Genomic DNA, 14,482 nt, shown 5'->3' with positions numbered 1-14,482 from the left:
ACGTAAATCTCTAGCTAGATCCTGTGTCTTCTCATATGCCACTGCTAGTAGTCTTAGATACTCTTTATCTTTGCAGTAATATGAGACCATGATGAAATAAGTGTACATTAAATTTACTATCACTACTCAATACAAGAATCATGGATTTGGATTCGAGTTGTTGTGAAAATGCACCTTTTGATTAACAGATTCATTCTAGCTATTCACATTAACCAATTTAGTATTTCATATATAAATAGAATAAGAGATGAATAACCATGAAGCATATACCAATACACACATCCGTGTTTCGAGTGCGTGTGTGTGAGAATAGATTTTTTCCCGACAGATTAACACTATAATGTTTCATCGGTGCCTAATATCAATTCAACAAAAAGTAGTACCAAAACATTAATAGATTGAAACAAAAAAGGCGACAAAGAAAGAGGAAATCTAGTAAAAAAACTACACGTTCTTTCTTCTGATTTTGCCCTTGCCGTGAAACTTCTTCTTGGCAATCTTAATCTTCTTCTTGAGCTTCTTTCCGATAGGCTTGAGGAATTTAGAGCTCTGATTATCATCAGCAGTCTCGACGTCCATGGCGGCGAAAGAGTCGGAGGCCTCGTTGGCGGAGGGAGTGGACCTAACCGGAAGCTTGGGAGCGGCGAGGGCGGCCTCCTGGATGGCTAGCTTCGCGGCGTCCTTCTTGTCGTAAATCGGCTCCACCATCTCTCTCCTTATCGACCTCAGCCTCTTCTCCCTTTTCGATCTGATCGATTTCCCCATCGCTACTACGTTAATCGAATAATTCTATTCCTCCCGTCGGCGGCGCCAAATTTTGCTGCACAACAAAATTAGGGTTCTGGCCTAATTCTTCTGTGCTGCCACGTTTATGTGTATATATATGTTTTTTTATAGACCGGGTTACCAGACAAACCGCAAGATTTTTTTTTTCATTTTTTTTTTCAAAGCACAAACCTCTAGATCTTAAATAAATCGATTATTTAGAAAAATCTAAGAATACATACATTCCTATATACATTTATATTTTCGCCTCTACAAAAAAATATACTATATATTTTTCCTTTTTATTGAAAAATATAAACTTTAGTTATTATAAAGCTTATATCACCTTTTATTTCATAATCAAGCTTTATTGAACATACTGTAAAAAAATATATAAAATGATCTACATCAATGTGATAAATAATTATTATAATCTGATCGTGTGTGTTGATCTAATGATAGAGTGATTACTGTCTAAAATTAAAAATCTTATATTCAAATTTATCGTGGCATAATATTTAAATGTATTTGTTTAATTATTAATAAAAGCAAAAGTAATACAAAGGGGTAAAATGGTAAATCTAACAATGTTCACGTACACTGCATGGTGTCTAACTAACTATATTCTGCAGGAGCACTAATGAAAATCGATTGATCAGCTTTTGTCGGATGTCACTATCTCTCCAATGTTGATGTTTGGTTGTCAAGGATGAAATGGTGTTGATTTGGCCTAGCTCTTGGCTGCTATAGTGTCTCCTCATAACTAGTCAACGCTGGCATCTCTTCAAAGTCCATGTTCTTCTTGCAAGATACTCCTTTAGTCCTTCATTGAGGTCTCACGGTATTAGCATTATCTTTGAATCTTGGAAACTCTGTCTCTTTGTTTTCGAGTCCAATTCACCTATTAGACGGCGTTGGCTTCTTTGACAATGCTGACCTTCGTCCTTCTTGAAATCGGTCCCCATTGACTAACTCTCGGCTAGTTGTGGATTATATATATATATATATATATATATATATATATATAAAGAAATATAAACGATTAAAGTGTTGTCAAGGCTGATGTATATTTCACTCCTCATCAGCTATTTTTGTCGTATTGTTACGTCAATGAATGTTTGGACCTATTTTGAATATATATACGCGTACCCATCTCAAATTCAATTAGATATTAGAATTCATTTTAATTTATAAATATAAATTATTAATAATAATTGGTTGTCTTAACAAAAAATCGAATATTACAAAGTTATAAACATTAATAACAAATAACAAAAGATTAAATAAAGAACAAATTTCAAATAGGCATATCTAATTATGTTCAGACTTCTTTAAAATTTATATATTCGTACATGTCTGAAATACAATTAAAAAGTGATTTCATACCAAATTATTGAGATAGATACTATATTTTCATACAAATATATTTTTATTCATCAAAACAATTTTGTTTTGGATACGTAGGTTATGCTATTTTTGCAATATTTTATAAGTTAAGACAATTTTTGCAACTCGCCCAAAGTTCAATTATATTTTTATATTTATTTTAATCAATTGTTTGGAATTATGTTATCGTACCGTCTGCATAAATTATATTCTCTCCGTCCCGAGAATCTTGAGTCAATTTTTTTCGGCACGAGAATTAAGAAAATGATAGTGTGATAGGTGAAAAAGTGAAAAAGGTGAATAAAGAGAAATTTTTTTGTCATATAAGGAAATGACTCAAGATCCGTGGGACGGCCGAAAAGGAAAATGACTCAAGATTCGTGGGACGGAATAAGTAGTAATTATTGAAAATAAAATTTAGAATTAGAAATACATAAAAGAGAATTTTAGAAAAATAAGAATGAAAATTTATTAAAATTCTTGAATTATGCTATTGTAACATCTACATTAATGATAGATAGTTATTAAAAATAATATTTAGAATTAAGAAAATATAAAATACTAGAAATTTTAAAAAAATAAGAATAAAACATTCTTGACATTCCATATATGATCAATGATGATTGGAATATTGTGTTTTACCATATATATATTTTAAAGAACAACATTCTTCTCAAAATAGAATAAATAAATAAAAATAGCAAAAATATATATATATATTCCAAGCATACGAAATCCGCTCCGTTCCATACACTAATAAATAAATGCATAAATAATGTTTTTTTATTTTGGAGAAACAGTAAAATCAATGATAATATTTGAATATGTTGTTTCCAAAAATAATGAGAATATTTCAATATCTAAGTTTTGGAGTTCTACCCATTAAATTCATACTTGTGCAAAAGCCCATCAACTGACGTTTGAGGATTTGGGCTCTTTCCGTTGGACAGAATCTTACTTTTGCAAATTGACTTGTGGACTCGAGAGTAGGGATGGCAACGGGCCGGATCTGGACCGGGTCTGACCAATACCAGATCCAGATCCGTTTTCATATACTAGATCCAGATCTAGATCCAGATCCGTGGATCTGAAAATTTTGGATCCAGATCCAGATCCGTCAGATCCGCGGGTCCACGGGTCCAGATCCATGGATCTACTATTTTTAAATTAAATTAAAAAAATTTCACAAAATCAACAACATCTAATTTCCATCATGAAAAATATAACACAAAATATTTTTATCTAATTACTTTTAGTTTTTATTCTTTTAAATGTAATTTATTTATTATTTTTAATTTAGTTAATATTATTAGTAAACTAAATATAAAATATAAAAAATATATATAAAATAAAACGGATCCACGGGTCGGATCTGGGTCGGATCCGGATCTAAAATTTCAAGATCCAAATCCATATCCGTTTTCAAAACTGAGATCCAGATCCAGATCCAGATCCGTCGGGTCCAAAAAATTGAGATACAGATCCGTAAAAACGGATCTGGATCCACGGATCTGGACCGGGTCCAAGATCCACTGCCATCCCTACTCGAGAGTATTGAGCAGCAGCCCTCGTCGTTCAAGAAAAATAGAAGAAAAAAGGGGGATTTTTATTCACGGCCCTCATTTTACTCTTTATAATCATTGATACTCCCTCCGTCCACTAATTCAAGGCCTACTTTCCTTTTTGGTCCGTCCACCAACTCAAGGCCTATCTCTTTTTAGTAAGTTTTTATTCATATTTTAATTGGTGGGTCCCAATAATCAATACACTTTTTCTCAACTCAACTAATAAATAATACACTTTGTGGGTCCCTTTCTCCACTCAATCAATAAACAATACATTTTGTGGGTCCCTTTCTCCACTCAACTAATAAAAATACATTTTTTCTTAAAACCCGTGTTTTTTCATGTAGGCCTTGAATTAGTGGACGGAGGGAGTATTAATTAAAAAAAAATCTTATATAGCCCTTTTTATTAAAAATATAAGTTTATAGCCCTATTTATATTATATAAGGTATATAGTTATTTTAGGTTTAAAAGACTATAACACTCTTTGACTTTTTTGTATTTTTATTTAACATTTTACATTATATTTGTATTTAACATTTTACATTTTATTTAACATTTTCTTCTCTACATCAAAACTACCCCCAGTGGGTCGCCGCAGTCGTACTCGATGGTACCATCGAGTAATGAAAAAAAATAAAAATTTTCTAAAACACCATCGAGTAATCGATTGAGTATACCATCGAGTACTCGATGGTGTACACGATAGTATCATCAGGTAAATGAAAATACAAAAAAATTAAAGGGCATTATAATCTTTTAAACTTAAAATAGCTATATAACTTATCTATTATAAACTAGAGCTATAAACTTATGTTTTTATGAAAGAGAGCTATAATAAGATTTTCCAATTTTTCATAAAAAAATAAGTTTTATAGCCAGTTTATAGTAATAGATAAGTAATATAGTCATTTTAAGTTTAAAATACTATAATATCCTTTGACTTTTTTGTATTTTCATTTACTCGATGACACCATCGAGTATCTATTACTCCCTCCGTCCACGAAAAAGTGTCCCATTTGGGTGCCGGCACGGGTACTAAGAAAGCTGATAAAGTTGTTTTGAGTGGGGTAAAAATTACAATAAGGGTAGTTCTAATGACATTGATTAGTTTGTTATTATTTTCTTATCTTTTAGTTGTTGAGAGTTTAAATAATCCTACTCTTTATTGAGTTCGATTTTAATGTTAAAGACTAGTATTTAATTTTTATGCCTATTTTAATTCTTGTGTTTTTTTTAACATATTCATTCTTGTTTTTTTATGCCTATTTTAATGTTAAAGACTATTTAATTTTTATTTTATTGTATAATTGTAGAGAAATCAATTGATTAGTTGGCACTAATATATAAAAATAAAATTAAATTTACTTTAATTTATCAAAATACAAATAGAAAAATTATTATCCACACATATATTATGTGTGGTTTAAAAAAAATTAATAGAGGTGCACACCAAATATAAAAATAAACTTCATTAAATAAAATAAAACTTAAAAAAGAATTACCGCCATATAATAAATATTACAAATAAATTTTCTGCTACACATTTTAAATGTCATAACTAATTGAAAGTTTCAAATTGTTTCACCTACACATTTTTCAAAATATGTGTGGGTAAAACATCAATTAAGATTTGCATAAATAATTAATTAAAACCAAAATATAAATGTAGCTAAAAATATTTCCCCACGTTTCTTACATGTCAAGAATAAATAACGATAAAAAATCATTACCCACACATAGATAATGTAGAATTATGTGTGGTTAATAACTTTTATTAATTTGCCACGTTGGCGCAACAAATTTAAAAATAAATTTTATTATACATAAATAAAACTTAAAAATAACCGTAAAATAATAAATGTCACGAAAATATTTTTGCCACACGATTTAAATGTCAATAACTAATGATTTTTTTTTTTGCGTGTGAATTACCTACACATTTTGAAATTATGTTTGGTTGAACTACCACACATTATTATGTGTGGGTAATTATGTGTGGGTAAAAACTCAATTTCTTGTAGTGCGGAATTCACACGTGAAGTGGAGTTAATTTTCAGAACATATTTATTATTCCATTGAGCTAATCAACAAACACACATAGCCCAAAAGCTAGGGATGGCAATGGATCTTGGACCCGGTCCAGATCCGCAGATCCAGATCCTTTTTTTAGGATCTGGACCTTAGGAAAAATGGACCCAATGGATCTGGACCGGATCTGGGTTATTCCTATAATTTCCGGATCTGGATCTGGAGCAAAAAATCTGAGACCCAGATCCGGTCCAGATCCGATCCATGGATCCCTTCATATATAAAAATATATATAATGTTATTTATTTTTATTTAACTCTAATCTAATATCTATGACTAATCTATTATCTATATATCTCTTTTCATAAATAATATATAATGCAATTAAAGATAATATTTTACTTTTATTTTAATTTTAATTTTAGTTTTCATTATTATTATTATTATTATTATTATTATTATTATTATTATTATTATTATTATTATTATTATTATTATTATTGATAATATTAATTTTCCTTTTTTATGTAAAATAGAGGACACATTGTTCCACTGTTATTTAGTACTTGATTATTATATTCTTATTGTTATTAAACTTTGATAATATTTTTGTAGAATATGGTTAATTCATTTATTTTGAATAATTGTTGAAAATCTAGACAATAATTATAATTTTATTTGGGATTAATTTAAGATTTATAAAATTATTTTAAAAGACAAAAAGTATGGATCCGGGTCTGGACCCGAGACCCTGTGGATCTTATGGATCTGGACTTGGATCTCATTTTTTTGGATCCAATGGATTTGGACCGGATCTGGGCCTAAGTCAAAAAATCCGGATCTGGATCTGGACCAAGCAAGATCCGGTCCAGATCCGGCCCATTGCCATCCCTACCAAAAGCCATTGAATCAGGATGTAGATACAATTGGAGATACAATTTGGAGGATTTGTGTGTATTTCTTCCACTTGTTTGAGTTCAGAGAAAGAGTAATTTAATTTTGGGGAAATGGGATTGATTAGGCTTGGGGGAGTTGGTTTCGTAGTTTTAATTAGTGAGTTAATTATGTGGGTTAATTGCATAGATTAAATAAAAGTGTGGATTTATTAATAACATAAGTTGTAAATAAATTAAAAAGTAAAGGGCATAAATGTACAAAAAGGTAAACATGGTACTTTTTCGTGGACAAAAAAAAGGGGTAAGTAGGGCACTTTTTCGTGGACAGAGGGAGTACTATAAACTAAGATTATAAGACTTATGTTTTTAACAAAAAAGGCTATATGTGATAATTCTCACTTATTTTTAACACCCAAAAGGCTTAATTTATATCAAACTAGTGGGAGACGGATATATTATACTTCTAAAAAAAAATAAGGTTTTTCCAAGAGTTATCATTTGATCTATCATTCATTGTTTTATTAAAAGGATTCAACTTTTTTTCTACCAAGTACACACTAATACCGCAATACGTGAATCTTGCAAATGGCAACATTATCAATTCTATAGATATTCTAAATACTCATTTTGAATGTGACGATATAAGAAGGAGAAGAAGAAATGAAGAATTAGTGGTGAGTGTGGATAACAGCAAAAGTATTAAAGTACAGTGTACAAAGGCAAAAATATGTTATAATTAATGTTGTCATGTGAAGTGAAGACAGCCTTCTTCGCAACCTTATGATTCTCTTTCAATTAACTCCATCATTTCTGCTACCATTCATGGAATTAGATGTAACACCTGCATCTCAACTAAATTTACTCATTGTAATAAAAGTTTAAGAAGCATTTTGGGCTAATTTATTTGGAACTTTTCTAAAAATGAACAATGTTTTAAGCATTTGATTTACAATATAATCGTATATTACTCCAATATAATCTAAAAACATTGAACATTATTATATTCATCGGTGACGTCATATTAGTCGAAGTAAATTAATGGGATGGATTATCGAGATCCATGTTTTTAGCATTTGATTTTAATTTTTAATTACTAGTATTAAATTAAAAGAGTGATTATTCCATTATAAAGATATATAACTGTTTAAGAAAATATTTTTTTATAATAAAAGTTCATTAGATAATACTAATAATAATAACAATTATTATTAGTATTATTATTATTAAAATAATAAATTTATCAGTTTAGTACGAGTAAAACAAAAAAAAATCTCATAAAAATGATCCGAACCTATTCAAATCATAAGCTAAATAAACAACCCGCAAAATCTATACTATATTTTTGAAATCAATTTCAAATTGATTTCAAAATTGAGTGACAATTTTATAGTTATAATAAAATTAAAGGTTATTCGTAAATTATATTTTTTCTTTTCTTATTTATTTTTTATTTATCATTTTTTTGTTTTATTTCTTTCAAAAATTGTGAAATTCGACTAATTATATCAAATTAAATATCACAATAAGAGCTTTAATTTGATATATCTTATGTAAATATTTGATTTAAAATGTAAAGATTATTATTTAAAGGTAAAAATGTAAAAAAATGATCTCTTCTCTCTCATCCTGTTTTGAATAAATATATTTTTCAATTCAATTTTATTTTTATTTTGATTATTTTTTTTTTCATCTTTTAACTTAATTTTTTTTCCACCTTTTCATAATTTTTATTATTGTAATTTTTTTTAAAAATATTCAGCTCAAATAGATTTAGTTAACATTAATCCTTTTTTTTATTATATTTATAAATATGATAATTTAATTGGTATCAGTTTTATCAATAATGATGTTTGGACACTAGGTGTGCAATACACCTCCAAAAAACCGCCGGTTTTCCTACTAGTCCAAATGGGCCGGTTTTTAGTGATTTATTGATTTACTAATTTATCCTTTATTCGATATATTGTTTTATTATTATTTTTTTATTTTTTTTCTGTGTTATGATTTTTGAAATTTATGGTTTTTTTGTTTCCTAATTTTTCGGTTTTTTGTTTCCTTATATTTTCCAACTTTTTAAAAAAAAATTAATAGTATTTATTTTTATTAATGATTAAATTATTTATTTATATTCTAAAATTGTGTTTTATTTTGTTTCCACTAATTTTATGATTCTCTTTAAAAAAAATTCTTTTTTTTGTTTCCACATATTATTTTTTTATTGTTTCGAAAATATTTTTTTTCTGAATTTTTTGTATTTTTCGAAAATTATATATTCTTTTTTTTTTGTTTCCACATATTATTTTTTTATTGTTTCTAAAATATTTTTTTTCTGAATTTTTTGTACTTTTCGAAAATTATACTCCCTCCGTCCCTGAAATAAGTTCCTGTTTTTCCATTTTGGGACGTCCCCCAAATAAGTTCCTCTTTCTTTCTTTCTATTTTTGGACAACTACCCCACCACTAATAATACTTTATTTATTCTTACTTTTCACTTTTTCACCACTCCCAATACTAATTATAACACTTTTTCACCTTTTCACCATTCCCAATACTAATTATAATATATTTTTCTCTACTATCAATACACTTTACCATTTTCCTTAAAACCCGTGCCGTCCCCAAAGAGGAACTTATTTTGGGGACGGAGGGAGTATATTTTTTATTTGTTTCCACTAATTTGGATATTCTCCTAAAAATAATCCAAGATTTGTTTCCACAAATTTAGAAATTCTCCTAAAATAATCTTCGATTTGTTTCCACTAATTTAGATATCATCCTAAAATAATCCTTGATTTGTTTCCACTAATTTAGAGATTTTTATTCTCCAATAAATAATCTTTGATTTGATTCCACTAATTTAGAGATTCTTATAAAATAATTCTAGATTTATTTCGACATTTATTTTATTTTTCGATTTTTATTGTTTATTTTGCGAATTATATGTTAATTTTATTTATTTCTACTAATTTAGAGATTCCTTTCAAAGTATTCCTAGATTTGTTTTCATTTTTATATTTTTTTCAAATATTTAATAAAAAAATTCGAAGATGATTTTAAAAAAAAGTGAAATACAAGAAAAAAGGTGCTTGGTGGATTTGAACCTGAGACTCCAATAATATGTGAGTTATACTTTGCCACCTTGTCCGGTAGTGGCAACCGCATTAGTGAAGCGTTAGAAAGAAAAATAAAATTAATCATATGATGGGGCATCGATTGAAAAAATAAATAACATATACTTGGATTAAATGTATTATAATAATCCAGTAAATGCTATATAACAATAGGAAATAAATTTTAATTAATTAATTAAAATAAATTAGTGAAGTTCAAAAAAAAATTGTGAATACAATGTAATTTTGGTTGGAAAACTATATAACATATACTTTAAGAGAATGTATTATAATATTTTATTGAAGTCGAAATAATTAAACTCAACGTTCATCAAGTTTAATTACATAATTGAAATAAATTAGTGAAGTTGAAAGCAAAAATACAATATAATCAATCCTACGTAGAGATTTTACTCGGAAAACTATATAACATATACTTTATTAAAAGCGATATGATAATAAGAAAATGAACTACTATAGTGTGAGTAACGAAACAGAAAATTTTCAACTGAATCACGCGATGAGATTTTGCTCGAAAAACAATATTACATATACTTTATTGTAATATATTATAATAAAGTATTGTATTATATTACATGTTATATGGTTCTCCGAGCAAAATGCCATCGTATGATTCATTTTATTTTATTTTTCAAATTCACTAATTTATTTCAATTAATTAATTCATCTCTATTTCATTGAGTATAATTATTTCTTATTATTATATCGCATTTAATACTATATTATAATGCATTGTATTCAAGTATATGTTATATAGATTCCGAGCAAAATCTCTACGTAGGATTGATTATACTTTAATAAAATTTCCTTCATTATATATATCTTATTACAACTTCACTAATTAATTAAACTTCATTTCATCGAGTATAACTATTTCGACTTCGTTACTCACACAATAGTGGTTCATTTTGTTATCATCATATCGATTACAATACTTCATTATAATATATTCAAATAAAGTATATGTTATATAGTTTTTCGAGCAAAATCCCATTGTATGATTCACTTGAATTAATTTTTTTTTCCATTACTCACACTATAGTAGTTCATTTTCTTACTATTATATCGCTTTTAATAAAGTATATGTTATATAGCTTTCCGAGAAAAACCCCATCATATGATTCGTTTTTTATTAAAACTTCACTAATTTAATTCAATTAATTAATTCAACTTCATTTCATTGAGTATAATTATTTCGACTTCATTATTTACACTATAGTAGTTCATTTTTTTTTATCAAATCGACTTCAATACTATATTATAATACATTGTCTACAAGTATATGTTATATAGTTTTATAACGAATAGTTGAATCAACCTGCTATACATAGTCTTGCAAGTGAAATACATTCATATCAACCATTCCACCTCATTTTATTATATTTTTCCTCAAAATCACTAATTTGATTTAAAATAATTAATAAATATTTATTTTATAACGAATAGTTGAGTCAACTTGTAATACATAGTCTTGCGAGTGAAATACATTCATATCAACCATTTCACCTCATTTTATAGAGGTCTCAAGTTCAAATCCCTCAAACATCTTTTTCCTTATTTTGACTTTTTTTTTTAATTTTAAAATCTTCAAAATGTTTTTTGCACATGAAAGTCAGAAAAAATTAGTGGAACAAATCTAAGATTATTTTTAGGAGAATTAGAATCTTTAAAATAATGAAAACAAATCTCTGATTATTTTTAGGAGATTTAGAATCTCTAAATTAGTGGAAACAAATCTAGGATTATTTTTAGGAGAATTAGAATCTCTAAATTAGTGAAATAAAAAATAATAACAAAATTTTAGAAACAAATAAAAAAAAATTCCTACATAAAATATAACATAAATTTCGAATAACAAAAATTAATTACAGAAAAATAAATTCGAAACAAAAAAAAAATAATATCTGCAAAGAATTCAAGACATATATATTACATTTAAAACTCAGGAATGAATAAATAAAAACTTCTTTTATACATAATCGATTTGCATATAGTAAAAGAATGAAAATATAAAAACACAAAAAATAAAGATATATAAGTCAATGTATAAAAACAAGCAAAATCGAAAAAAAAAACACCCCTTTAAAAAATCCAAAAAAAAAAAAACCCCTTTACTTTAAAGGGGCCATAGAGGATTCGAACTCACGACCTCCATTACATGATAATGAATAATATTATATTAGATAAAAATAAATAATATTATTTTTATCTTATAAAAAACTCTAATTTTCGAAAAAATTAAAAAATAATATCCAAAAACAAATCTAGTATTATTTTAAGGAGAAACACAAAATTAGTTGAAACAAATTAATAAAAAACAAATAAACACAAAATTTAGGAGAAATAATTTTTGAAAAAAATAATAATATTAATTTAGAAAAAAAATAGCTGGAAACAAACCTAGAAATATTATAACAAGAAACACTAAATTATTGGTAACAAATCAATAATTAAATTTAAAAACAAATAAATCAAAAACAAAACCGAACAAAAATTAAAAAAAAAATCGAATTATATAAATAATAAAATTTTCCAAAATAAAAACATAAAAATAAGGAAACAAAGTCTTCAAAAACAAAGGAAACAAACTAACCGAAAATAAAGGAAAAAAATGGCCGAAAAAAACTAATGATACTGGCCGAAAAAAATGAAATAATATGGCAGAAAAAAAAGAAAGAAAATGGATGGAATAAATCAAGGATAAATCAGTAAATATACTAAATCCATAAAATCGGCCCACACTCTAAACAGGTAAAAAACCGGTTTTTTACCAGGTGTAACGTACACCTGGTGTTCAAATATCACTACTCCAGTTTTATATACGTTTCCCATGCATTGCACGGAGTGCAAATGCTAATATAATTTAAAAATTACTATCAAATAAAATCCAAATTGAAGATCTAAAGACCACTGTCTATCATTTAAACAAATCTTATTGATGATCTATGGTAAAGATTTATCTAACTAATCCACTCATTTATTCTTTAATTGCGGATTAGGTCTCTGGAATTTAAGCATACTTAACTGATCAAGAAACAATATATAAATAATCTAAATCCATCTGTCATTGCACCATAGCACCGCTTTTTAATGTCCAAAGCCTAAGGTTTTGAGTTTAAATTCACCATTGTGCAATCTTTAAATTTATTTATTTATGTAATTTATAAAAAAAAATCCATCTGTCATTGTTTGTGATAAGACCAATTTGCTCAACAATAACTAACATGTCGTTTCCATTTATCATGACTTGAAAATGATGTCTTAAAAAGTAAAAAGGGGTGGGGATAGTGTTGCCCACCAATCGAAACCGACAATTCACGGTTCATTATGAAGGTTAATTTGAACGGACCCATAAATTGTGATATGTGGTTATGGTTTGAGCCCGTAAATGGCCGACCCATATAAACATAAAAGATCATTATATTATGTTATCTTTAGTTGGTAACAAAATTTTCAAAATTTCAATTTTTTTAAGGACCCATTTTTTTCATTTTTGCCTGGGACCTGAAATATCATGATCCACCTAGGGGTGGGACGGTACGATATACCTTATTAAATTGACCATACCTTATACCTTACCTTTACCTTCGGTATGGAAAAAATTCATACATTTACCTTACCTTTACCTACGGTATACCTTAAGTACGGTATGGAGAATATACAAAACTTTTATAATACCTTTATTTCAGCATACCTTACCGAATTTCGGTATACCGTACTTTCACGGTATATCAAAATAATCGGTATTACCGAAATTGAAAAAATTCAATACGGTAAAAAATTGATAACTTACTTATTTAAAACATGATTAGATAATGAATAATATTTAACAAATATAATAATGACATAATAATTAAAATATATCACAAATAAACAAAAAATAATACATTTATTATTAATGATATCAATGTAAATTAACACCCCTCATGTGTAATTTTTATTATATTTTATATATAGAAAAAGAAAATCCTAAACTTTAGAGAATATAATATATTTAGTTCATCAAAAAAAAAATAGAAGACATAGTGAATGAAATTAAAGACTCCAAGACAGAACATATACTTAAAACTAAAATCACTATTAATCAATCATCTCGTGCCGAAGTATTAACATTGTCTACATCTCAAGTCTCATCAATTAAACTTCAACAAAAGCAAATTCAAATATTATATTATAATTGTGTTACAATATCAATATAAATAATTCAATTATATTAAATTATAAATTATATGTAACTTATAACATCTATATAATTTACTATATATTACATGAATGCATACAAGTATGAGAATATAAATATCATCAAATGATATAAAAGTGAATAAAATATAATATAGTATGTAAATTATATAATTTAATATAGTGTAAATTATTTATATTGATATCATAACACAGTATATTGATATAACTTACATACTATATTATATTTTATTCACTTTTATATCATTTGATGATATTTATATTCGCATAGTTGTATGCATTCATGTAATAAATAGTGAATTATATAGATGTTATAAGTTACATATAATTTATATGTTAGACGTAATATTATTTATAATATAATACTAATATTATAACTATGCTATTATGTATGTAACTATTATAAGTTAGATGTATAATCTATTGTAAACAATAATTTTAGTTATATATTATAACTATACTATAATTGCAAAATAAACAATTTTATTTTATTGCATGACTTATATTA

General features: G+C 26.7%; 1 protein-coding gene across 1 annotated transcript; it reads right to left on the bottom strand.

The window, feature by feature from the left end:
* Window positions 1-208: 208 nt before the first annotated feature.
* LOC131000932 (uncharacterized) lies at window positions 209-935 on the bottom strand. The gene has a single exon (XM_057927086.1). It carries the CDS (start codon window positions 763-765, stop codon window positions 445-447), a length of 321 nt encoding a protein of 106 aa, XP_057783069.1. The 5' UTR covers window positions 766-935; the 3' UTR covers window positions 209-444.
* Window positions 936-14,482: the final 13,547 nt, after the last annotated feature.

Source organism: Salvia miltiorrhiza, chromosome 8 (genome assembly GCF_028751815.1).
Source record: "Salvia miltiorrhiza cultivar Shanhuang (shh) chromosome 8, IMPLAD_Smil_shh, whole genome shotgun sequence".
Taxonomy (NCBI): Eukaryota; Viridiplantae; Streptophyta; class Magnoliopsida; order Lamiales; family Lamiaceae; genus Salvia; species Salvia miltiorrhiza.
The sequence above is the reverse complement of the archived record's forward strand: the minus strand, read 5'-3'. Positions and strand labels throughout refer to the sequence as shown.

Bases quoted from the DNA above. Each gene is read 5' to 3' on its own strand.
- LOC131000932 (XM_057927086.1), bottom strand. From the start codon at position 765: ATGGGGAAATCGATCAGATCGAAAAGGGAGAAGAGGCTGAGGTCGATA.